Source organism: Balearica regulorum, chromosome 21 (genome assembly GCF_011004875.1).
Source record: "Balearica regulorum gibbericeps isolate bBalReg1 chromosome 21, bBalReg1.pri, whole genome shotgun sequence".
Taxonomy (NCBI): domain Eukaryota; kingdom Metazoa; phylum Chordata; class Aves; order Gruiformes; family Gruidae; genus Balearica; species Balearica regulorum.
Genome location: NC_046204.1, coordinates 2,274,583 through 2,300,461, shown reverse-complemented (window position 1 = coordinate 2,300,461; position 25,879 = coordinate 2,274,583). Strand labels below are relative to the sequence as shown.

Genomic DNA, 25,879 nt, shown 5'->3' with positions numbered 1-25,879 from the left:
TCCTTGGTTTTCCTGTGTATATGACACTTTCTTTTTTAAGTACTAGCATTGTGCTTGACACTTTTGTAGTATTTATCTTATATATTAGCAGCCCTTGCTGAGAACAAAATATCTGTTTATTTGGAAATTGGTATTATAAACCAACAGTCATGTACTATATGCTGCTTTTTGGGCCCTATAAGTATGCATGTTGCCTAACTGGAAGGACAGAAGAAACTTTTTATCAGATGTTTCAAAATTTTCAGTCATATTGCTTTAGATATTGGGGTGGAACGTTAGTCTGAAGTATTTGTATGCTCAGAGACTTTTTTCCCCATTTACTGTTGCTTCTGTGCAACTTCATATACATACATTTCTGTAAGGTATTTTGTTACTATTTGAAGACAAAGTACAGCAACAAAAATAGTATTTGCAATTGCTAAAACTAAAACAATGCTTTTATTTGTTTTTCAGAGATATAATAAAGCGAATAGATCAGTCAGAATTTGAAGGATTTGAATATATTAATCCATTGTTGCTGTCAGCAGAAGAAACAGTATGAAGGAATGACATCTTCGTTGTGGACAATGTGAATGACCTTTAAATTTATCCTTAACTACAGTATATGCATGCGAGGCTGGGGAACTGTAAGATTTTGGATGGAGACCAATGATTTAAAAAAAAAAAATTGCTGCTGAAAATCAAAGAAGACAAATAATAATTTTGGTGGGTGTCTTCTGCCACTTAGTGATTCTTAAGTTCTGGGCACTGACACAACTGGCTTCATTAATGAAGGAATTTGCATTTTGTGCCTGTTTCATGAAGGATTGAAATGTTCATTGCATCCCTGGAAAAGGAGATTCTGAACAACTTTGAGATCTACACACTTTCTACAAATATTTGATGCAATGAGCTACCAATTGAAGAATATTACAGTGTAACATCCTGAAGAATAAAATATATTACGGTGGTGTTGAAGCTTATTTTTGATGCCTTTTTTCACAAGTGGTACCTGTCTAAACGTCTCAGATATATTTAAAAGGAGTTGTGTTTTATTAGCAATCAAAACATAAATTTGGGTACAAGATTTAAGTGCCTAAATGGATAAACTGCATTGAAGAATTATTACGTATTTGGAACGTTCTTAAACCTGGTAAGTTCTGCTTGTTAATATTAAGTAACCATTTACATGTGACACATACAGTTCACAGCTGCAGCCTAATGTTCATTTGCATCTTTATAGAATTTGAAATGCAGAGTGACTCAGCAATATTAATTCCAAATTAGAATTTACAGTATCAATTTCAAAATCTGTTGGTTTAAAGTCCAAATTTACCAAAATGTATGGATTGAAGAAAACTAAATTTGCACAGAAAGGATTTCTGAAAATACTTAAGCAGTGCCTACACCTACAGTGATGTTGTGTTGTATATTAGATTTTTGAAAAGTATTTTTATCAACAATACAAATATTCAGAAATAGAGCAAAAGCGTAATAAAGCATAGCCTTAAAGTTTAAATAGTAAATCTAGAATAACCATAATATAAAAATACACTTTCCTGATAAAGCACACCTCCTACTTATGATAAACTGTCTGCTTACAATTACTCAGTGTATATTAATAACTAATGATTCTACATAAGAGAATGGGATGTTTTGGTAAAATGATTTGCATCAAAGTAGTAATTTTTTTTAATGGAAGAAAAATTAATACCTAAGAAATTGGATAAAGCAAAAAGGATAACTATCAAATCCCTTCTCATGGAACTGGGGGGGGGGGGGGGGGGGGCGGGGAGGGGCAGGAAAGGGTGTATTGCATCAAAAATATTAACAATTTATCAGCTTGGAAAAGTTCACATTGCTACATTTGAGGATTCGTAAGTGTGCATTGCTATCTGAAACTTCAGATGCTTGTGAAGATTTCCCTGCCTCTATAAGTAACAACAGCAGAGGCAGGATTTCCTTTTGCTAGATTTTGGTTTAACTATATTGTGTGGGTTGTAGAAGTAAGGGAGGGAAAATCATGTGGGAAGGAAAAAATGAGAAACCCTGTGCCATGACATCTCACCTAATTTGGTGTAAAATGCAGCATAAATTGCAACGCTTTCACTTTCTTTACATTAACATATGGTTTTCTCAGGGTACAGCATTGCATTAGGTGCTGAACATGACATCTTTCGGATTCACATCCAAGTCATGAGGTGCTAGGACGAGACTGCCAAAACATTGTGTAAAATTTTCAATTAATCATTAACAATCTACATTTTGTATCCCCTCATTAGCCACAATTATGCAGACCTGTGGTTATTTAGTTATATTTATCCCATTCAGATTTAGTTGTGGGTTTCTCTCCGTTGGACTGTAGCTTTTCATATTAAGCAAAATGTGTTTTAATCAGCACTAAATAATTTAACCAGTAAGAAGTATTTGCCTCAAATGCCTGGACTTTAGATACTTTATTTATTATCTACTAAAGGAAACATTTACCTTTTAAATGTAATCTGACATTTTTTAATCACTCCTTTTTTCCCTTCTCCCTGGCAATTACTTATCCTGAATAATTTTTCTTTCAGTGTTTCCAACTCCCCTGGTAAGAAAACTAATCAATAGTTACCAGAGTGACTGCAGGCAGCTCATGAATGGAAATATGACAGATTCAGCTGTCCTTTGACATGCCAGGGCATAGGACTTTAAAATGGAAATATTAGAAATGTGGGTTGGGGGTTTTTTTTAACCTTTTTTCTAGGTTTCAGAACATTTTGGGAGGGAGGGAAGGAAGGAAGAACAGAAAGACACATTTGCTAAACAAACATTGTAAAGACTACTTGATTTTATTTAAAAATTTACAGGCATTTACAATGTTGCTGTGTTGCCAAATAGTTTGCTGGATACAAGTTTGGTTGCTCATGTGCAAGTGTTTGAATAATGTTCTGTTCATGATGAAGGGGAAATTTTTTATATAAAGTACTTGTTTTATAAATAAAAGAAAATGAAGGATGTAATTAAATGTGTGGTTTGGAAAAAAAATCCTAATATATTACAAATGGATCTGGTAATGATATATAGTTGTCTTATTTGAAATAGTAAATGAAAATTCTAGCTAATTTAATGATTGTAAAACAGTAAATATGTTCTTGTAGTTTTGTATAATTAATTAGTTGGGATCTTCGCTGACCAGTTTTAATTGTGCAGAAGATGGTATACTAATCCATAACAGCTAAGATCATTTATATTCTTGCACATCTATTAAAGACTTTAATGAAAAAGTTAATAGACTGTTATTATTTATCAGTAAACTGAGTTATGTCCAACTTGCACTTTTTAAAGAGACCCCATTGTAAATTAAATCTCTAGGATTCCTCCTGTGTTTTGATACTGTATTCTATGTTTATTCTGTATCTTTGGATTGCACCTGAACTGTACATTTTTGAGGTCCAGGGCAGAGGTTTGCAGATACTGAAGTTCGTTAATCTGAGTTGCATTTTTCTTCACAGCATGTGAAGGCAGTTGTGATCCAAATAGCTGAAACAGGCACAATTGTACTACTCTTCCATATAGCTCTTGGACAAGAAATTAATCTGAACTGTGAGGCTGTGACTGGAGACACGGTGTACTGCATGAACAGGATACCCTGTCAATAAACAATTAACTGGGGGGAGGGGGGGAATGAACAACCTACTCTAGCTTATTCCATCCCTTCCATGAGTTGTTACTAAACTATCACTAAATGTCATTTATTGGCATTCATGGAAAAGGTTGCTTTTCTGAAGCTTACAAAATGTTTACCTGCTACTGTTATGAAGTTACCAAAATAGTAGTTGAGTCTTCTGAATACCTTCTAGCCAAAACAAACTCTCAGGTGTTCTTTATTCTCAAACCTTGATGGTCTCTAAGGGGGAGGGTTGGAACTGATACAAAAAGCAGCTGTTTTGGCTGACCTACTGTATTGAATCTTGTGAAATTGGCAGGAGAAATGCTCTTTCTGGAGCCCAGTTGATTAACATGATTAGTTTTAACTAAGTGGATAACCTTTATAACCTTACTTTGGAGGTTTCTGAATTTAGCTATGTTCCTTCACAGAGATAAAAAAACCCCCACACTCTTTATTTGGTCTGGGTTGTGTTTTCTTTTACCATAGATATGCTCACAGAATCAACTACAATCATATAAGTTCTTAGATATTAAAATCATAAAAAATGCTAAGCTTGAGTGACTTTTTCATCTTATTTTCACAGATTACCTGTTTAGAACCAAAAAAAATAAATTTTTAGATTAGATGAAATAATAGTTATTTTCAGCTACTTTCCTCAACATTTAGAGATTGAGAACAACTATGGTGCATCAGACAAAACAGGTTCTTCAAGAGATTTACACTAGTATGTTTTTCAGAAGCAGCCAGATTCCAGGAGTGCCAAGATTTGACTTCCCTGGGGGTCTCTGGGACATCCTATAGCACAATTTTCAGCACTAGAACTATTTTACATGCATTTGAGAGGACTTAAAATAAATTTTTAATAAAACCTAAACAGACAGGTGGCACTTGACCTTCTGTTGAATTATTGGTTTGCGATCCTTAAGCAAGTTTGAGACAAGGATGTGCTTCCTTGACACATTGTTCCTTTTCCTTTGAGAAAGGTTCATCCTTGGCCTTGTTCCTTCACTCTTCATTCTTTTGGATTTACCACATTACATCATCTGCACTTTCAGACAAGCACCTGGCAAGATGGCCATCAATATCCAATTGTGACAGTCTGCAAATACAGAGAATTTATTCAGTGAGAAAGTCAAATCCTTTTATTTACACTATTCTTCACTCTCATTTCCTAAGCAATTGCAGAAGTGTTCTAGCAGCTCAATGGGTAAGTCATCCCTATGCTCAGAAGCATCACAATCTGCTACAGACTGTTACAGTTGCTATTACCTGCTGCTAGATAGTTTGGTAGTGTCATTTACTAGAAGACAATGCTCACATTCCATATGCTCAGGAGAATTAATGCTATCCTTAGAATGCTGTACACCAAGATTTTATTTTTTATATATATAGACACACAAAAACCTACTGATTTTAAGTATCTATTTCCATGCAATTCTCCAGTCTTGGTGATCTTAACATCAGTTTTCAGTGTAGATTGTAATCTAAGACAATTAAAACATTAGGCTATTGATACAGGATAGAAAGCCATTACCTTATTCTACATCCAACTTGAGGATACAGGAAATGAGATTTCTGATAGAGGAAGGATGCTTTCTCATGTCTGTTTTGTTTCCTTTTTTTGGAGGGCTGTTTTTGTGACTGTGATGTGACCCTCCCCACTGCCTGTATTACAATATTTTTTGTAAAGCAGTTTCTGTAACAATCAAAAACTAATCCTAATCGGCACAGAGTCACCAGTAGCACAGAACTGAATATGAAGACCCGAAGCATGTTTAGCATTTTTAAAGTTCTTGATATAATGACCACAATTTTGTAAATATTATTGAAGCCATCTTTTTGTCTCCTCCTTCAGCCTCCAAAGTAAAGTTGCAGACAATACATTTTGCAATGTTAGAGGACCTGTTCAAAAGCGCATGTTTTCAGCAACTATGACAGTCTAAGTACTACTAAGTGGTAGTAATTTTAAGAGATAACATAATTCTTATTGAGAAGTAGATGTAGATACTTAATTGCTGGGAGGAAGGATTTTTTTCATAAAGGTATTTTGTTGTAAGGGAGGACTGAAGTCTCATTTACTTGTACTAATCAGGGCTTGCAGGAGGAAAAGTAGCTTCCTTCCATCTTGCCCAGACCCTGAAAGCTGAATCTAAAACTAAGAGCAGAGTTGTTCAGCCAAAGGCATTCAGGTACTTGCTGAAGAGGTACTAGTATAGCTGTAACAGTAAAGTCTAGATCTTAAAGAGAAAGCAACACATGAGATTAATCCATCTAGTTCTAAAGTTAGCTTTTAACTATCAAGAATGCTGCACTGGAATGGTTTTTGGATTATGATACAAATTTCACCAAAAAAGTCTTTTCATATTCAAGTATTTAAAAATGCTAATTCTGCATATACTAGCAAGGTTTACCAGAGAGCTCAAAGCTAGTTTTCTTTTTGAAGCACTATAATATAATAATCATGAGCTTCCAAACTGAATTAGAAGTAGGTAATTCTGACATTTAAATTTACAGTAGAAGCTTTGTCTATTTTCATTATTTTGTATATAGAGAATGCATCCAGAACCATTTTGGGTTTTGTGTACTGTGAAGTTATTAAAAAAAACCAAACAAAATTACTTACGTTCCACTAAATTGAATCAGGCACATTGGACAACTGTCAAGAGTAGACGATCCTTCACTCTGATTTTCAGTCTTCTCCTTGCAGCTTTCAGTTCCAGGCACACTCACAGGAGGCAGCTTCTTTTCTGCAGGCAAATGTCTGGCCTCACCAAATGAAATATGCCCTTGATGCATTTGTATTTGAAGCTCTTTCCTATCATTTCCCTTTCTGTTTTCCCTGCTGTTCTGTACAGTTCCACTGCAGTGCTGTTGAAAGCTAAAAGCTTTCGCAGAGCTTTGTGACAAGGCCAAGTGGTGTGTAGAACTTCTGTGTTGAGTGAGTTTACATGATTTAGGACTTGCATCCAGTTTTGAAATGCCTTTTGTGTCTTCCCCAACCATATTTTTGGCTTGACCTGTAATAGTTACACAGCATGTTTTCTCAGCTGTAGAAGGTAAACTTTTTAGTTCATCTGCTTGGCTCTGTCCATTATGTAAATGGTTGATCTGGCTCTGTGTTAACTGATGGGAGCTAAGGTCCTCTGGGTTTAGACGTTTCTCTTTGCAAAAAGATGGGAATGATACCCACTCAAAGTCTTTTGTTCCAATTGTAAAGACTTCTTGTTTTCGTAGATGCTCTTCCTCAGAACTCTATGACACACACACATACGCAATGTATTCAAACAAATGCAGTTCAATCAATAGATAAAACCAAGGCTGAACATGTTACAAATACTGAGAAGGCTAAACTACATTGAAGAAAAGAACATTCTGTTTACATCCACCTCCAGCACTTGTAAAAGAATCAAGAACTTCCTAGAGTTTATGCAGTACGTGTCTTCCCTTAACATTTCTAACTTGATATAATAGGGTACTCTTCTAATACGTCCTATAGAGACGAAGGATGAAAAAAACCAACCTGCTGCTGTTCAGGAAAAAAAATTCTACTTTAGCAGGACTATGTATTTTGCGTTATGATACTGCCTAATACTATTGGAGCAATGTAATGGTGGTTACTGTGTAATCAGCTTCTCTGTTACAGTTTGTCTTTTCCAGTTTCATTCCGTTAGGGAGATGCTCGTGCTTATGAGCAATCGGTATACTTACACAGGTTACCTTTCCAGCAAAACCTTCTAAAGAATTTACCATACTGCAGAAAAAGCCTCTAGTAAGTTGTCATTACACCACCTGCCACGCAATGCTAAGTCACACCACTATATGTAGAGACTAAAGAGCTGAAAACCAGCATCTATTTAAAAGCTCTTTCAGATTGTTTTCCCTGTTAATATCACGCAGACTGTTGCTAATGTAAGGAGTACACAAAGTGCAGACAAGGATACAGCACACTACCTTTCCAAAGAACTCTGGAAAACTGGGCACTGTTTGCCATTGTGTGCATTGCAGATCGTGACTGATGTCTTTCAATAACAAAATCCATGTTTTTTCACACTCGTTTAAGTCGTCTCTTTCAAACCAGGAACATCCATCAGCCAATGTCCTGTAAAGACAGAGACAGTCCAATAGTCTGAGGGTGGGAGAGAGGGAAGAAAATACTCTGCATTGCTATTAGTTTGCCTCTTAATTAACTTCATTTACCCCCCGTTAATGTCAGAATACTTTTTCTGGTGTTCCCACTTCTTACTGATGCATTTTCTTGGGTGACTGTCCAGAAATGATGCTGCACTGAGAAGAAACTAGAGACAAGTCTTACAAGCCCTCAAAAAGTGGAGTGATTGGCCTTTCAAAGCCTGTTTTTGGAAGGGGCACAGCTGGCGGCAAGCGTGCTCATCCTAACAGGATGTTAAGAAACAAGAACCAAACTACTCACTGCCTCTTCACCCTGCCTTTCTTCAGTGCTTCCTTACTCAAGGGCTGGAAAAACCAGGATTTACTTCTGGCCTCCTGTGAGCCTTGGTCTGAAGAAAGAAATCTTAATTTTCGTACATTAGTATTTTCATAGGCCCTGTCCTCACCAGTGCTATTCTGTGCTAAAGAACGTGCAGAAGGCGCAGGTCCCAGTGCACTTTATTTTTTAAAGGTGCTACAGGCAATGTTTTATGAAGTAGCCTTCAACGCAATCAGCAACGTGCCAGAGGCGCGACTACAAAACGCTTCACGTCGCAGGTGTGTGTGAAGACCCAGCTGCACCTTTACGGCACGGGGGCCAACGGAGGGCAGGGCGCTCCCTTTTCCGAGCCACCTCACACAGGCGGGAGCCCGGCCCGGCTTGGGCGAAGCTCCTCCGGCCTCCAGCGGCCGCCCAGGCCCCGGCGGGAAAGCGGAGGGCGGGGGCTCGGGGCGGCTGAGGCGGCGCTGCTCCCGGCCCCTCCGCGGCAGCCGTTCCCCCACCCGGCCCGGACTCACTGGCGCCGCCGGGGGGATTCCCGGCCAGGGCTGGGCTCCCGGCTGCAGGGTGGCGGCGCCTTCCTCGGCTTGAGGCGCAGCTTGGCGGTTCCTTCCTCAGACATGGCCGAAGCGCGCGGCCCGCCTAACACCGCCTTCTCCCACAGCCCCGCGAGGGGCGGCGCTGCGCGCGCCTGGGCGGGAGCCCTGCCGCCTCGGAGCTCCCCCCAGCCTTGCTGACGGACGGCGCGGGCGGAGCGAACCACCGGCTCTTCCTCCTCCTCCTCCTCCTGACTGGCCCGCTACCAAGGCAGGGCCTCTGGGCGGGCCTGCCGCGGCGCCGCTAGCTCCCATTCCGCCTTCGGGAGCCGCCCTGACTGAACGGCACGGGGGGAGGGCTGCGGACGGCCGCCAGCTGCGGCCTGAGGCGAAACCCGCCTTTCTCTAGCCGCTCTGCCGCGGTCAGCCCCACGCAGAGCTCGCCGGGCTTGTGGTACCCTCAGCTGCTAGGCGCTGGTCTGCTTCGAAAGCCATCCTTTCGTATTACCTTTCCTCTTTAAACTTTATGTATTTGTAGCGTTTTGGTGTACGTGGGGCTTAGATGTGAAGCGGCTGTCCTAGAAATGCAGTGTGCCCCGTTTGTGTAGGGTCACCTCAGGCTGGGCCAGTGGGTGATGGCGGAATGTTCCGGCACCTCAGAGAACGTGTGGAAGCGGGTGGGCCAAGTGGTGGTGGGCTCCTGTTCATCGTCACTCACCTGATTCTTGTACTGATACCAAGGATCTGTTTACTGCATTATAAGGCTGAAGCCAAAGATTATTAATCCAAATAGTAAAGTAGATTGGGAGTGCATTTCTGATCTGACTTCACTTTCAGGAAAAAATCTGTTGAAGTGATGCAGTTTGTCTTTTTTGGCAGGAATGGCACTGGGTGAATTGAAATAAAGCACTTGTTACTACTTGTGGTAGTTTTTGAAATGAATAGATAAAGCTAATCAGGATGCAAACTTTTAAAAATAATAAATTATGACAAAGTCTTCATAATTCTCCAACAGTAGATAAAGGGATCAGAAAGTAAGTCTGCTGATTAAATTCTTCACAATCGATACAAGAATAGTTGTACAAGGAAATAATTCTGTCTGAAAACAGGTGTTTATGAGGGAGAGCAGGTACAGAATACTCTTTCATAAAACCAATTTATTATTGGTAAAAGATGAATCCAAGTTCACATTCCTTTTCTCAAACTGCATTTCTGCAGCACTGAGTGCCTTGTGGACTGTTCCATCCTTGGACTCCCTCTTCATACTAACAAGGAGGTGTCAGTATTGACTGCAGCGCTGCGTTAAAAGTTGTGCCTGTGAATTACTGTATTGGGCACGTGGGCCACCAAAAATGTATTTAGCAACAGTTGACCTGAGTTTCTAGATATCTTGAACAGATCTGAACCAGGAAAATGGCATTCAGATATCAGAGTTCAGATTCATGTTTGAAATATATTGGTAGATTTAACCTGAGAAGTGACAGGTACAGCCTGACAGCCACCTCCAATTGTGCTGAAGGCTGAGGATGATTCAGCTAGAGCGCAGCCAGAGATCTAGGAGGCTCAGTCCTGCTAATGACTCTCCTACGCTAACTCAGGTACTTTGTGTTTCTGTGAGTCCATATTTGTAGTAAGGTATTGTCTTTCACTCTATGTAATAACTAATTTTATAACATTAAAAGAGCATTAATGAATTTCCTTTTTGTGTAGGAGTGAGGATAAAAATCTTAGAAGTGTGAAGTGTTTGGTTACTAATGGGAATTGTGCAAGTTTCTACAATAGATAGCCCAGCTGAAAAATAAAACCAATAAAAACCAATAGTGATACTAGAGCGCTAGCATTTCTTGTGATAGGCAGACTAAAATGAGAATGAAATTCAGGAAGAGAGAAATTACAATGGAAAAGCCGATCACTGTCATGCAGACTAATATTTTCCTGTGTTAATATTTGTTACAGCTACTGCAACATCCAAGAAATACCCGGACAGTTACAGTGTTCTGCTTTTCATTTTTGTTGCCATTTAGAAGCTGCTTCCCAGTGAGATGAAATGAGATTCCAGGAAATAGGTCCTCCTTTTCCTCTTTGGTGGGAAAGGCATTCTCCCAAAAGTTCCAGGCGGAACAAGGTAAGCTGAACAGAGGCAAGGGGCAAATTTGAATCTGAAGATTTTTAGGCCCGCTGTGGAAAGAAAGATGGTGAAGACACAGAGCAAAGAATAGCAAGAGGATCTGTATGTAAATAAAGCAAACGTGTAGATTGAAAAAGGGTATCAGCCATGTAAGTGGTTGAAAATGAGATGACAGAGGAGGCATAGAAATTTAATTTCACAACTGCTGGTGCTAATTGAAAACGACAAACCAAAAAGTATTTCAGTTTGGGTTTTTTACTTGCTGGCCTTAATGACTGCTATAAATTAGAAGACACAGCACTGATTATCGCCACTTGGTGGCAGCAAACAATATAAAAATCTTGGTTTAAAACAAGCTGAGGGACAGTGAAAGCTGTCAGATTGAGCTAATGTCTACAGGCCTCTGTACATATTTTAGGTGTATCTGTTAATGATTATTATGCCATAGGGTTTCTTCTTTTATTTCTGTGATGTTTGTGTTAGTGTTTTATATATCTTATGACCCCTTGGATACTACTTTGACAATCCTCTGCTCCTAAATCATGCATTGTACCAAAAGATTTATTTTGTTAGATATGACTTCTCCTGAAACAGCAGTCAGAAGTGTAGTCTGTTTTTCGTGCTGAAGGTGTTGCTGTGTGGTACTGTAAGTACTGAGAGTCATGCATTATAGCATTTGCAAAAGCTTTATTATGGCTGAGGGTAAAAATATTTATTGTACAATAAGGGCCACTAATGAAAGAATATAGTAAAAAGAATAGTGAAAATTATTACTGCAGCTGCTGATTGTAAAAAGCAAAAGGGACAAACCTTGCTTCTGTCACAACTATAGCTTGTAGGTGTTTTTGTATTTTGTGGATTTAACTGAAAACTTAATGTTGTAAAATTTTATTTTTTCATTGTTATCTGTTTAATGCATACCCAGTACAACCTGTGAGGGCAGGCATGTCAGTGAATGTTTTCATTCTTGTTCTATCTGCTTCTGTAACTACCTGTAGATTTGAAACTAGCATTCTAGAAATCTTTGTCCATTATGTGTACTCAGTATTTTCATCTGCATCCTTCTGGAATTAATAACATACTTATAGCATGAAGGTGGAGTGTAGAATAGGACCTGTTCTTGGTTCTGCCATTTTGCACAAGATCATATCTACTGTTTCCTCCACTGACATGGAAATCCTTTTACTTCTTCCTTGACTTTGGGTCTTGCGTAATTTAATAATTAGAATGTTTTGTGATGTTAGAAAAAAGTTCTCATAGAAATGCAAAGAGTAGTCTTTATCATCAGCAGCCTTGACTGGATTTCAGCCAGTGGTCAAGGGATTTGAGCTTTTGGAAGCTAGAATGCTCCTACAGATTATCTTTAGGGATTTCCTTGTAAATGGAGTGCCAGCATGTGTATTTATCTATTCCCTGTAGAGTCTCATCAAGCTGCACACGCGTAATCTTTACTTACATGGTCCCCGATTCTTGCTGTAAAGTGGGCCTCAGTTTTAACTTTTGCTCTCAGGAAGAAGGGGCTATTATAACAAATTCTAATGCTATTGCAATTCCACAATCACTAAAGCCTATAAATTGCTTGCCAAACAAACCAAGTGATCTTTTCCTGGGCTGAGGGAAAGAGGAGAGTGTAAAACGCAGGTGCCAGCATTTGCTGGGGAAGAACTGGTACATTATCAACTAATCCGCCTTCTGCTATTTCTGATTTCCTACCCAACAGCTGCAACATTGAATGAGAGCTTCTGCATTTGGGAAGAATTAGAAAGCCTGGTAATGCAGGGTCTCTATTACAGATACAACAGCTCACAGACAGGGAGGAGATTTTTGCTGCCGGTGTAGAATTTGGAGTGCTAGGCATTTTATAGCTTGGAAAAATTGTAATTTTCAGCTGTTGTTATGGGGTAATCAATGAAGAAAGAGCTGCCATAGTTTCTGCTAGGTATCTCTCAGAGCCTGATGTAATTGCATGCATGAGATACTATTTTTTTTTAATGTACCACTTTGAGGCTACAGCATACGCAGTTTTTATTAAAACTTTTTTTTTTATGGTGACTGATGCTTGCAGATAGTTGTAATCCTTCTGAAATATCTTTGGTTCTGTAGTCCATAGTGATAGCTCCTGTATCAGATAAAAATGTTCAGAATATATTGAGCCGTGCTAGAAAATTGAAACATTATTACGTTTTAATTATTTTTATCTAATCAGTGCGTAGTTTAGGAGTACACATTGATAATTTTTTGTCCTTATCAAATAGTCTGAGACTTCACTCAAGGATCAGCGTGTCCGTTCTGCTAAATGTCATAAAGGAAAATGTTCCCAGAGATACCACAGGAGACTGAAGTATGTATAGTAGAGCATCAGTGAAACCTGCAGCAAATGGACTTTATGACGTATCTCCTCTACAGCTTAGTGGCAGCAAAGGTAGCACTGGAAAGAGTGATTCAATCATACTGGCTCACTCAGTATAGTGCTAATCACTGTCTGTAATGAAATGGGAAAGTCTGACTATTTTCATCGATGTGGTGTATTACAATTCAAGCCACAAAATTATGAAAGCTGTGTAAGACTTCCTTTAGCATAGTCAGGAGACTAAAGATGACATGTAGTTTCAGTTTGAGAAGTGCAGGCTCACTGCTGTTTCCAGTCGGTTGAGTGGAGACAGTTTTGTAGGCTGTCCCTAATTTTAGTTGTAGGTGACATAGTCTTGTCAATGAAAAGTGATTGCCTTTGAAACCTCCTTCCTCTGGTAGCTTACCAGAGCCTGAATTTGTTGATGCACAGAGTCCAGTGCACAACTCATCTTTTCAATTCAGCCTTCCCCTTTCAAGTATAGGGACAGATCAGTACCTGTGTGGCTGTTTATCGAAAATCAAGCCTTGTGACATTTATATGCCAAGACGGGAAGACCTAAAAAGAGGATTAGGGAGACTGGCATGGCATTTGTGGGTACCAGGTTGCCAAGGAGGCATATTGTATTGAAACAGTTGCCTGGGAAACATTTAAAAATACATTGAATGGAAAAGCATATGTGATGTGCCCACAAGTGTTCTGTGTGAATGAAATGCCATGGCTGATGATGGCACCCAGAGACTGTTACTATTCCATGTAAAGATGCTGTAAGTGATTTTTTTTTTCTTTTGTGTTTTTTTTTTTTTTCCTACCCATGCCCTATTTGTAGGAGGTGTGCTGAAGGAAGATTGTTTTGCTCTTGGCCAATGGATTAAATTAAATGTAGAGTAAGTGATACATATAGTCAGCAGCAGCAGCTGGAGATGGTAAGAATGTCTTCATTTAGGCAACCTAAACCAATTGACAAGAAACCTGCACAATTCCCCCTCAAAAGTAGCAACAGCACTGCTGAAACTCCTACAGCATGAAGATAAATGGTTCTCTGAACATTACCACTTTAATTTGTGCTAAGATTTTATTTGGAGGCTCTGATGTCATTACAATAGGACTTATATGTAAACATCATATAAAATGCAAAGAGTTTATGATCAAAACAGGTTGGATAGGATATATGAAAAAGTCTCTCACTGACCTAATTTTTTGTTTGGGACACTGAAATAGAGGGAGATGAAAGGAGAAATTTTCAGAAGATAGACCATCAACTCTAGTTCTTCCTCAGATCAGACTCAATTACTGAGAGATGGTGCTGACAAAAAAGAATGACAAAGGAAGGGAACAGTGTCACTGGAACTAAAACAGACAATTATATCCACTCTTTTGTTTCACAGAAACAAAACTTTTTTCCTGTGCAGCCAAGAAACAAGGGAGCTAGCATCTGTAATACATGATATCCTCCTACCTTGGACAAAGAGATTCATCTGCTAGTAATTTCCAGAAACTAAAATACATCTCACTGTCACGGAGAGTGAGTGGCAGGTATGAGACTGGTTAGGATTATAATCTCCCTGCCTAATCTTCCTTTGGAGATTTAGAAACAAAGATCCTACTCTTGATCTGCTAGAGGCTTGAGAACCCTCTTTGAGAGCCAGCAGATTTAGTTTGGTCCAGCCTTTATGTGGCACAGACTGTGACAGTAAATTTGTTGAAAGAGAGACACAGTGGAGAGGAGTTCAGTTGACTAAGAAGGAAGGTTTAGAGGCCTTTTTGGTAGTAGCAGCTCTGCAAGGATGAGTTGCCTTATAGTGAGAAGGCCCCAGGGGCTTAGCTTCTTGAAGATGTTGCCTGTCTGAAGCTGTGAAGTTGCCGTTTATTTGGTAATGTGTTGCTTTTCCCCAGCGAGGAAGCGTTTTGACTGACAGAGGCTTTGCTGACTTTGCTGTCATTTTGGCCAGCGAGGGGATGCTTTTTGGTTGGCTATCTAATTTGGGGACAACGCTCAAGGGTCTGAGGTGATTCTGTGATTGTGTTGGAAAACTGTGAATCAGATGAAGTCTTCTGTGTGTTAGTCAAGTCCTGGTATCACTCATCATTTTTCTGCCCCAGTGTGTGTTTGGTAAAATCAAGTCCTGATGTTTCTAGGCCCTGGGGTTAGTGTAAGAGAGGCGGGGAGAATCTGCCTTTCATCTTCATCTCACAATTTTGCAATATGACTGAAAACTGTTGGAGAGAATGTTTCAGATCTCAAACAAAGATTAGGTTTGATGGCATGAAGCCGTGGGTTCTGTTCGCCAGCCTAGAATTCTGCTGAGGGAGTTGTATAATCTCCCCATACTTTAGAGGATTTCAGCTCTGAATTTAGGATCAAATATGGCTTGAGGTTTTCATAGTTCTTTCTTGCTTTCTTGGTGGTTTTTTGTTGCTTTTGTTGTGTTTTTTTTAAGTGTGTCTCAGTATTATAGCCTATAGCAGTTTGAGTTCCTCCTGTTTGCTGTGTATCATGCCTTCATTTTAAATCAACATACTAAAAGGCTCCACCAAAAAAAAATAAATCCATAAATAATAGCTGTAGTAATTACAGAAGATCACGTCTTGTTTATGGGCATGAAACCACAAGACAGTGTGGCAAAATTACCAATGCTAGTTAATGTGGCGTGATGGTATCCATAACTAGAATGGTGTATAAAATCAACTTAAAATAGAATGTAATTCAACAGATAAGTATTTATTTATTTATTTCTTCAACAAATAGTAGGTTTAGTTAGTTTTTCAATTTTTTAAGGACTAGCTAGTGTTTTAGAAAATCTAGTAAATCAGAAGGTGTAATCAAAGCTGTGGAGGCAAATATAAATCTTTTCGCTGACCAGGGTGTGTTTTAGTTGCAGTCTAGTGGTGTAATATTTTTGTTGTGTTATGGAATGTCTTAGAAATACGCAGTATGTCCCTGCTACCCTTCCTAAATTCTTTTATTTTTCATATTCATTCTCCCTCTCTCCTTCATTAGTGCTTAACTTGATAAAAGAAGTACAAAATGGGACTAATTTAGAAGACCTGACAATAAAATACAGTAGAGCAAGAGTTTCTTTTTTTTCCATATGTCATTGATTTAATTGTATCAGACACAGGCTGAGTTTGGTTTATTTACATTTTCTGAACTGAAACTATCTTGTGACATTGTCAATGTGAAAGGTCATTCTGCCTGGAATATATCTTGTTATGACAGAACTGCGACACATAGCGATATTAAAGTAGGTGTTTGCCTGCCTTTGCTGTCACTTTGCAGCTCCCAGCATCTGTAAATTAAATCCACTTAAGACTACTTCAAGAAAAAAAAGCTGATGCCTTCCTGCCACATCCAAGCAGTATTGCTATTAAATGGTAATTTCATGCTACTGTTCCTTTCATGAGTGAGTTTAAAATTGGGCTGATTTCGGAGTATTTTCCCCAGCTGACCACTCCTGTTCCCCAAATCCATTTTGCCGTTCCTTCAATTCATCAGTTCTGCACTCATAGAAATTTGGTGCTCCCTTTTAATCAGTGGAAAGTACTCTGAAAGAGATGCATAGTAGCTGAAACAACACGTTGTGATGCTGGTTTAGGACAGAAAGTATGTTTAGTTAGCTAAAGTAATTACTCTGTTTTGTACCATAGACTGGTTCCATTATTAGCCTATTTTTTATTAGTATGTCCAGAAGATTGTGAGGCAAAGTAGCAGCTTCACTGCTCTCTATGGCTGTTCTGTACCCTGCATAAAACTAGCCGGTTAGCTTCTATACAGATCCCACTGGGCAAGAGTCAACATCACAAAGAGCTGCAAAAAAATTGGCACTGCTAAACCTTAGTGTCAAAGGCAGAACTGAACCCAGGTCCTTACAAGAAGCTGTTTTGGTCTAATTGGATTGGTTGGACATGATGATATACGATCTATGACCAATGCAGCTTTGTAGGAAGAAATGTCAAATATAGATGCATTTAAGTGATAGCTACCTCATATTCCAAGCCAAATGAGATTTAGAGGAATCTGCTCGATGTAGTTTGCTGTACAAGGTTCAAAAGACAGGAGTAATCAGCGGGAAATTGTCATCAGTCCTTTTGGGAGTGGGTTTGTTGGTTTTTTTTTTTTTTTTAATTACAGAGAAACTAGAATTGACATCCCCATTTGCTAATCACATTATTTAGTAAGGGATGGTTGTTTTTCAGAAGAGTTTATCTGTTCAGTGATGATTTAATTTAGGAATTAATTCAGGGAATTTCTACTGCCTGTAGTGTGATGCAGTAAGTTAGAGTACTTAATTACAGTGGTCCCTTCTGGCCTTAAAGTAGCCCTTTCTTATCTTATTTCATACTTATACCTGTTTATGAGATGCAACACGGGTGCACAAAAATTAAGGATATTGCCTGACATAACACAAGACCTGGGAACTGAACTCTGGCCTGTTGTTCACTGGGTCTTTGCATAGGCATAAGACTAATCTTCCTTTCAAGAAGCATTTTACTCCCAAGGGCTTTAAACACAGTGTCTTTCATCAGCTTTGATTTCACTAGAAAAAAAAAAGATGGGATATCTTTCTGAGAGTCTTTGCCTAATAGCTCGTATCTTCCAGAGTATTGATAAACACGAGTGCAAATATACAGTTTCCTTTGCCCCAAAGACGTGCTCTGGCTTTAGTATCACACTTTTAATGACAAACATTCACCTAGTTTACCATATGCATTCTTTTATCTTAGCTGTTCTCTGTGCACGTTAGAAGATTTATTTCTATTCATAATGTATTTCATGTGTGTTAGTTGTAAATATTGTGCTCATAAATCAGCCTGGACCATCCAGCCCCAAGGATGGAGACAGCTTACAATAGGTCTGCCTGCTTCAGATTGTGAGACTGTACTAGTTCTCTGGTTTTTTCATTGCTTGGCTCTGTTAGTGGCATGTTGCCAGTCTCCTGTCTCACATTAACAGGAATATTATATATTACTGAATTTAAAGTGTTTTTCCTTCAGGACTAGAAGAATGTAATGGAGCATGCATCTGGCAGCATGACATTATTCCTATGGTGTGCAGCGTGCCCTCCATGCAGAGAATTGCCAGCATGGATTTCTGCTTCAGTCCTCTAGGCATGAGGACTTTTACCGTGTGCACTGAGGTAGGTCTTAGACCAGGTTGGGGATGTATTATGTCAGGGATTGCATACATATATATATAATGTGTAATGAAATACTGATTCTTCTCCCTTCCCTTCACCAAATTCTCTAAATTAAATATCACAAAAGTAGCAAGTCTGGAGCATAATCCTAGAACTCCAGTTTTTTCATCCCCCTTCTAGAACCAGCTCCATCTGTATTCACACCTACTGACCTCACTTTTTTCATTTGGGAGATGGAAACTTTTTATGCTTGCCTCATAAGATGTTTTTGGAGAGTTTATTAGTTCATAAAGTATGTGCATGAGGACATATCAATACTACAGAAGTACGTATCTAGGATACGTAACTAGGATTGGTACTCTTCATTATCAGGTAGTTTCATTTGGACTCCTCTCCATTTGTCCTCTTGTTACAAAGCTTGTCTGCATGGACAAGGAACTGCATGTATTTTCTGCAGTGCTCCTGTTAAATTATTACCCTTTTTCCTGATTTTAAGGATCTCGTGCTCTCAAAATTCCTGTGTTTGCATGAAACAAGGCTGCATTAAATTGCATGGTCTAAAGCAATATTCAATAAGCTTCTGGTATTTTAATTGTCTTGGTTTTGGAAGTCTGAAATGGGCTGAGCTGCAGTGCTAAACTAAACAGAGTCTGTCATACCAAAAATACTCTAAATGAGTGTATTTCTTCATGGTAGTGCAGCTGAAAACTACTGTAATTAGCGCATATCACACTTGTGCCTATGCTTCCAATCTTATTTATATATACTTAAATATGTTTCTAGGTATCTGATTCTCGAAGGCCATGTTAAACCAGTGTCTTCTGTTGTTTGTTCTGGTCTAATAAACAGACTCTTGATTTGCCTCAGACAGTACATCCCAAAATTATAACCCTACATAAAAAAACAAAGAAATATGAAATAATCACATCCTCAGAACAGTCTGTGACCCAGAGCACATGATGCATTTCAGGAGAGCCGGAAAGGAGAATGGTGTCATCACCTGAGGGGAAACAAAAATCAGAAAGAAACGAGGAGGGGAAATTTTGGTGCTTATTTTTAGACTCCGTGGGTGAGTATTATTTTCAGCTTTGTCTACATTAATTTCTGCAGAACATGGTGTTAATGTGTGATTAGGCTATCTATCAATAGAGTATCATAATTTCTAGCTAAGGCTAAAGTAATCGCTCACTAGCAGTCCCTGAAGACTCAATGTACCCTTTTGTACTAGGATAAGGTAGCAGTCAGACATGAGTACAGACAGCATAGATATGTCTGAGACAGCTATAAGCCAGTTAGTTGAGAAATAAACCTTACACATGTATTTACACTTAATGAGTTCAGAAAAATATGTCCATGACACTGGGTCAATCCTCCATGTAGCTGAAGATATTCTGTTACTGGTATTAATGTGAGTTAGTTTAAAGCTATCTTTTGATACTTTTATGTGGAGCTGTTCTTGTGGTACCTTTGGCATGTCCTCTATTTAGCACAAGACTACACATTCATAAGTTTCACTGAAGAACATGCTGCTTGTTAATCAGCACTTTATTGTCTCAGTATGCTTAAAACAAGCATTTTGTCACATTCAAGAAGAAGAAACTTTATTGGTTTGCATTCTGGCACCATGCTTCATGTTGTCAAGTGCTGTCAGTTGGCTTCTTTCTGTAACTTATTTACAGAGAGAGGGAGCTTGAGATTGAAACATTCTGCTAGCAATTTTCACCAGATACATTTTGGATGTGCTATAGAAGTATCTCTGATCTTACAGAGAACAAAAAAACTTAATGAATAATACTCTGATCTGGTGTGCTAGAGAGGTCCCCTTTTGAGCCTTTGATTGCTGTATAGGACAGGGAACACGAGGCTAAAATTCCCCGTTGCACAGTGAATACAGTGAGAGGAAGGAAAGAAGATAGTATCTTATCAAAGGATCTTCTGGTTTCCTTTATAAACAGCTAAGAAGCAGCTTCACCACTTTCCTCACTCAGTATTAAGCAAAGACCTTTGAGAGGACAATAGATATTAGGCCTACCAAAATTCTCTTTGGTGTCTTAGAATGTGTCTGTAGTCTAAGTAGCAATAAAAGCTAATACTGTATTAAAGCCAGATGTTTCTAGTTAGTTTGCAGTGTTGTCTTTTAATTTGATGTGGAGGCAAAAAAGTACAATGGAGTCTGATCTTTGCTTTGAGAAACCTGCTTTTGTGACTAGTCCTGAAGCTGGCCTTTTGACTAACTCCGTGTGAGTCATTTCATCTCTACATCACTCCCATACTTTGCAAAGTCATCAGCGGAAGGACTGCTTACTGGCAGTGTTGTGCCTTACACAATAGAGACCAGATCTTGTTTGACATGATTAGATATCACTGTCATTAAATTTAATAATTTACAGATATTTATGGTCAGAATGCTCTAAATGAGGATCAAGTGCAACAGACATGCTAAAGCTATTTTGCTAGCTTATATTATAAATGGAGCATCAGAAGGAGCAGCAGAGGAGTAGTTCCCAAACCAGTCTGTGGAACCATAAAGTATATTAATTCCTAAGTTCCAATAATCTATGAAAAGTTTTGAGGCTTGACTGTGGCAAAATAGCACAGAAGTTTGGGAAGAATTGACTTGAACAGTGTATCTCTTCTGCAGAAGACCACATGTAGCTTTTGAAAAAGGCTTCTGTAAGCCTATTCAAACTGCTTAGGTTCTTGGATAGTTTACTGTTGTAAATAGATTTGGTTAGGGTCTTTATTAAATGCCATATGCAATAGCATTTAATTACGGGTATATATTTTTAGCCTGTCACAGAACACATCCCATTGCAGCTTTTCTTTAAGGGAAAAAAAAAAAAAAAAAGAAAAGAAAAAACCCCAAACAAAAACCCCAAACAAAAGAGAGCTTTCTTAGGTCAGGTGTACATAAAATATATATATGAGATTTTTGTCTTGGAAAATACAGCAGCTTATAGCTAATACTGAACCCTTTTATTAGAGAAGAAAGCTGTGAGAATTTAACAAAATGCTATGCAGAATTATCCATGTTTCCAATGTTTTTTGGGTTATTTATTGAGTTTTATTGTGCAGCAGCTTTTTCAGAAAATTGTGAGGGCCAGGAATGTACAATTAAGTCTTGTTTTGAATCACCCAACTGAGAACAAAATCTAGAAGAAAGAAATTATTTGGATTACAAAATGTCAGAAGCATATTGATATAATTATCCTTAAAAGGAGATACTGTAGGAAATAGGATGGATTAAGTTATTACAAACATTCGTGGAGTAAAAACACTGTTAAAGCATTAGAAGAGTCACACAACCAGTGAACCAAAAGTGTAAAAACAACGCTTTGGAAATGAATATTTTCCCAAGAAAACTTTCCAGTAAGAACCTGGGAAACTGCACTTTTTCTTGTGGGTGAAAAAAGTCACATTCCAACTTTAAAGAGACAGTGCTTCTGGAGAACTTACACATTCAGAATGCACTTTATCTCCTTAAAACCTATGAAAAAAAGAAGTTTAAGGACTTCATCTAGGGTGCTTTTTTTTCCCAGTGTACGCCTGTTATTGTTTTTGTGTGTTTTTCCATGTGGATGGTAAAAGTAGATGGGACAGTTTCACAACTGCTTCCATTAGATTTCTTTTTCTGACTCCTCTGTACTTGTGGAATTGCTGCTAGTGGAAAAATAATAATAAAATCACCCTAGGGAACAGAGTGCACAGCATATTTTGTTGACATTTTAACATGTATGTCAGTAACCCTTTTCCTACCCCAGCTTTTGTAAGCTTGCTTTTGGTGAGGACTGGTGTACTTTGCTAATGGACTGCCTTGCTAATGAAATGAGAAACTTTAATTGCTGTTTCAAATCCAGTATGTGCTAGTAGCAACTTAATGGTTGTTTTCTATAAGGTTATTTTTAAGTGACCCGTAAACAAACGGTTACACGGTCTCAGATGTGTTCCAGCCTAAATGACAAATGCAATTGGTCTTAATTGTTTCCTTGGTAGTTCTCAGAAAAACTTCTCAGAGAGAACCTTGACTAGTTTGTCTTAATATTGCTCATTCCTTTGACTTTTGCTGGTGGTTCTTGGAAGTTTCTCAAGGCATTGTTGATTGAAACATACTGTTGAAATAGTGTAAAAGTGAAGTCCCACCCTCTTGCTGACAGAACTAGACTTTTTGTGTAGACAAAGGACTTCAGTGTCCAGGGCTGTCATGTCTGATATCCTTCATTGGTAATAAATGTACAGAAAAAAAGAGAAAGAGAGTGCAGAAGCAGACCCTTCCTGCTTCAACTCCCTTTCTATGTGGAAGCACAAACTTGAGCTTATAACATGTACCATGAAGGACAAACATATATTTAATTGTGGACTGTATTGAGAGTGTGGAAGGATTCAGAAATGATGGGATGTTTGCATGGCTAGCAAGAACACTCAGATTTGTTACAGTAATGATCTTTAAAAGACAATGCAGCAACATCAGAGAGGAAACAAGAGAACCCTTTTAACTCTTGGTGGTGAAGGAGGAACTTATTTTTTGGATTGATGCTTCTTGAAGTGCCTTAAACTTCTGTGAAGCAGCTAGTTATGGCTAATGTTAGGAAAAGGATAATGGACACTATATATTGTACATTCCAGCAGTTCCTGTGCTGAAAATATCACCAACAACATTTGATGTCAAGACACAGAGGCTTGGTCCCACAACTATTGTGGATCAGACAAGTAAGCTTTAGAGAGAGGAAAAAAATGAAATATAAGGCCTGACTTAAGACTTTTAAAAATGCTTGTTCCTGGGGGATTTTTGACAGTATTATTCTATCAGCATATTTTAATTTATTTTAAGCTAGTAGTGGCCATCCACCTCCCTGCCTTTTTTCTTTTCTTTTCTTTTCTTTTCTTTTCTTTTCTTTTCTTTTCTTTTCTTTTCTTTTCTTTTCTTTTCTTTTCTTTTCTTTTCTTTTCTTTTCTTTTCTTTTCTTTTCTTTTCTTTTCTTTTCTTTTCTTTTGGCTTAGCTAACTGTACAAATTACCTAGTTTTCCTGTGTAGAAATTCAAACAGAGAGAAAATAATCCAATCCCCAGATTTCTAAATTCAAGTAGCTTTTAAATCAGAAATATTTTTGAAGCAAGAACAATAATCTTTCTGGTAGTGGGTGGCATAAAGAGACTGTTTTTTCCATTCAAGGCTTTTTCTTTCAAATGTATTTGATTTAGATTGGTTTAACTTGGTGTAGGAATTGAAAGTCTGACTGTGAAACTTCCTGTTCTGAGTTGTGGCTTAAGTGAGTTGCTGGATGAATGTGTCTTACCATTCTTGTATCCTCTTTCTTGCATAATGATCCTTGATTCTGATGAGTTTCCATCACATGCGTGGGCTTGATGAGGCAGCGCACTCACGACCAGTTAAAAGCACAGGAAATCTGCGTTTCTATCCAGGCATCCTATGTTTTTTGAGAGAATTGCTTAATTTCTTTCTTTTGCCTCAGTTTGTCAGTTCAATGTAACTTTTGTAAGTGCTCTGAAACCTTGATGGAGGACTTTTTGAAATCCTTAGATGAAGGTTATACATTATATTCTGTCAGGATTTTCTTTAGTGAGCTGGTAAATAACCTCAGTACTTGGAAGTGGAAATATTCTACCTTGCCTTTCATTCTTAGAAACCACTTCATTGTTCTTTCAGTAAATTGGCACTTTTCCTGTTTCCAGTACTTCTTTAAAGACTTTGTGGAATGTTGTAAGATGTCGGTGACAGTTCAGACTTAGTCCTCCACTTTGAGCTAAGGCACGTCAAGCAAGTTGGCACCAGAGTTTCCCTTGAGTTAAAGCACATGAGGAACAGTTCTGTCTTTCCAGGCTGTGTAGTGATAGCCTTTAAGTTACAGCAACATCTACAGATGTTTCCCCTCTTGTGACTATTTGTGTCAACAGGAAATAGCCAGTATGCATAGTAGCTTCCAAACTTAAAACTTCTGCAGGCAGTACAGAAAGAAAGCAGAGGCTACAGGTACGCTGGTAAATTACCAGTTCAGGGAAAGGTTTCTGGGCTCTGGAACTTCATTGTACATGGATATATTGTTGAGAGAGCTTTTGCATGGTTTTGGCTGGGCCAACGAGCGCTTTCCCAGTTTCTGACTGTGGTTCAAGAGCTGTTGTAAGCCAAAGCCATTGATACAAGGCGTTTTGAATACAGACATCCTGTTTTAGAGGTGGGTAACTTGATTTCGTGGATGTGTATTGTGGCCACGTGGCATGAAACACTCCCACAGAACAAGCTCAGACTTACTTAAATTAGTAATACAGATCTATGCACATATCTGGAATATAGGGGAAAAATAGGTAGCTTATGTTGATTATATGATCCCATTCATGACAAGCTGTGTATTGAAGCCCATGTCCTCAATATTTCTAGATTATTTTTTTTTTTAATACTAAACTGATTACTTATTTACACTGAACTGAACAGTTACTACTTTCTTACGTATTTAGGAAATTTTCCCCATCTTTCCCTGAGTCAATTAATATAAACTAGAGGTCAGAGCAGCTCTTCATGATGAAAATGTGCTAGTTTTATCTGTTCTTTGACTCATTTTTTCATGAATAAAGAAGGAGGAAAGAGTCTTTGAATCTTTTTAGTGTAATGAAAAATATATTGAAAATGATTCCTTTATGTGTTGGAGCATATGCTGTTTTCAAGGTTCTCTTACTTTTTGAAGAAAGTCTTCAGAATCTTACTGATAATATTAACTTTCTGGATTTCCTTCTGCACTTTAGATTTCTAGTGAGTGATACCTGGGAGCACTAAGTAACAGAGTCCATTGTTGAGAACATTTGATGCAAATCTTTATGCTTTTCAAATAGCATAACTTGTTATACCAAATGAAATATCTGTGAAACATCATTTTAAAAATCCAAATGTTAGTAAAGGCACTTAGCATGGGTTTAGTGAGCACAAAATTCAACTTTACAGGATAAAGCAGGTAACTTTCGACTTAGCGTGGAGCATCAGCTACACAACCGCCTCTGCTGAGGTGCAGAGGCCTTTGTGCTCAGCCACTGACAACACAAATAGTAAGCATAACTTTGTGTGAACTATCTTTCATTGGCTGATTTGTGTTCAGTTTAGCAATCCCTTGGAGTTAGTTGACCACCAACTCTGTGCCAGTGTCATGTTTTTAGAGACCATACACTCCCCCAGAGTATGTTGTGTCTAACCAGACAATACAGTTTTGCTCCTTAGCTCCCCTTCCATTAGTCTGTGAAATATTTGTAGAACCTGTGTTTCATGATTGGCCCAGTTACCGATTTATCTCCTGTATTGTTTATCCCACTGGGATCATGTTATTTTTTCAGAGATGACCTCCCTTGCTCACAAACCACAGCTAATTTGGTCTTATTTCCCTCCCTGCCCCCTCCTTCTGGCATGCTAACAGCAATTCTAACTGGCTGTTAACTTCTACTCTGCAGTTGTCACCGAGGCTTTCCAAGTTAAATATTGCAAATGAAAATCAGAATATGCTTGGCACTGTCTTCAGTTGGAGGTGCAGTCTGCACTTTAGGAGGTGATGGTCATTACCAAATGTCAGCTTTGGAGAGATTCAACAGATGGGAATGCTGTTTTAGATTATCTGCCTGTGTATTTGTTTAGACAGATTCATGGGCACTTC

The 25,879-nt window shown here is 38.4% G+C and overlaps 2 protein-coding genes and 1 long non-coding RNA gene across 11 annotated transcripts in view; 2 read left to right on the top strand and 1 right to left on the bottom strand.

Moving 5' to 3' along the window:
• Positions 1 to 3,245, top strand: part of PRKCZ (protein kinase C zeta) — a 71,424-nt gene extending 68,179 nt beyond the window's left edge. For all 8 annotated transcript variants that reach the window (XM_075773242.1, XM_075773239.1, XM_075773241.1 and 5 more), the window contains one exon: positions 454 to 3,245. In XM_075773242.1, coding sequence (XP_075629357.1) covers positions 454 to 541 — 88 coding nt within the window. In that variant the 3' untranslated portion in view covers positions 542 to 3,245. The remainder of the gene's footprint in view (positions 1 to 453) is intronic.
• Positions 2,792 to 8,792, bottom strand: FAAP20 (FA core complex associated protein 20). Of its 2 annotated transcripts, none has more exons than XR_012838566.1 (4): positions 8,597 to 8,788; positions 7,583 to 7,730; positions 6,255 to 6,378; positions 2,792 to 4,730 (listed from the first exon to the last, which is right to left on the bottom strand). XR_012838566.1 is itself a non-coding variant. In XM_075773248.1 (4 exons), exons 1-4 carry the CDS (start codon positions 8,698 to 8,700, stop codon positions 4,658 to 4,660), a joined length of 954 nt encoding a protein of 317 aa, XP_075629363.1. In that variant the 5' UTR covers positions 8,701 to 8,792; the 3' UTR covers positions 2,792 to 4,657. The 2 variants fall into 2 exon arrangements, 1 of the variants encoding a protein (XP_075629363.1); XM_075773248.1 differs by having other exon boundaries at positions 6,255 to 6,883; positions 8,597 to 8,792.
• A 483-nt stretch (positions 8,793 to 9,275) lies between these two features.
• Positions 9,276 to 18,545, top strand: LOC142604723 (uncharacterized). The gene is made up of 5 exons (XR_012838567.1): positions 9,276 to 9,291; positions 10,639 to 10,739; positions 13,922 to 14,018; positions 18,088 to 18,230; positions 18,411 to 18,545. It is a non-coding gene; the product is annotated as an uncharacterized LOC142604723 (long non-coding RNA).
• Positions 18,546 to 25,879: the final 7,334 nt, after the last annotated feature.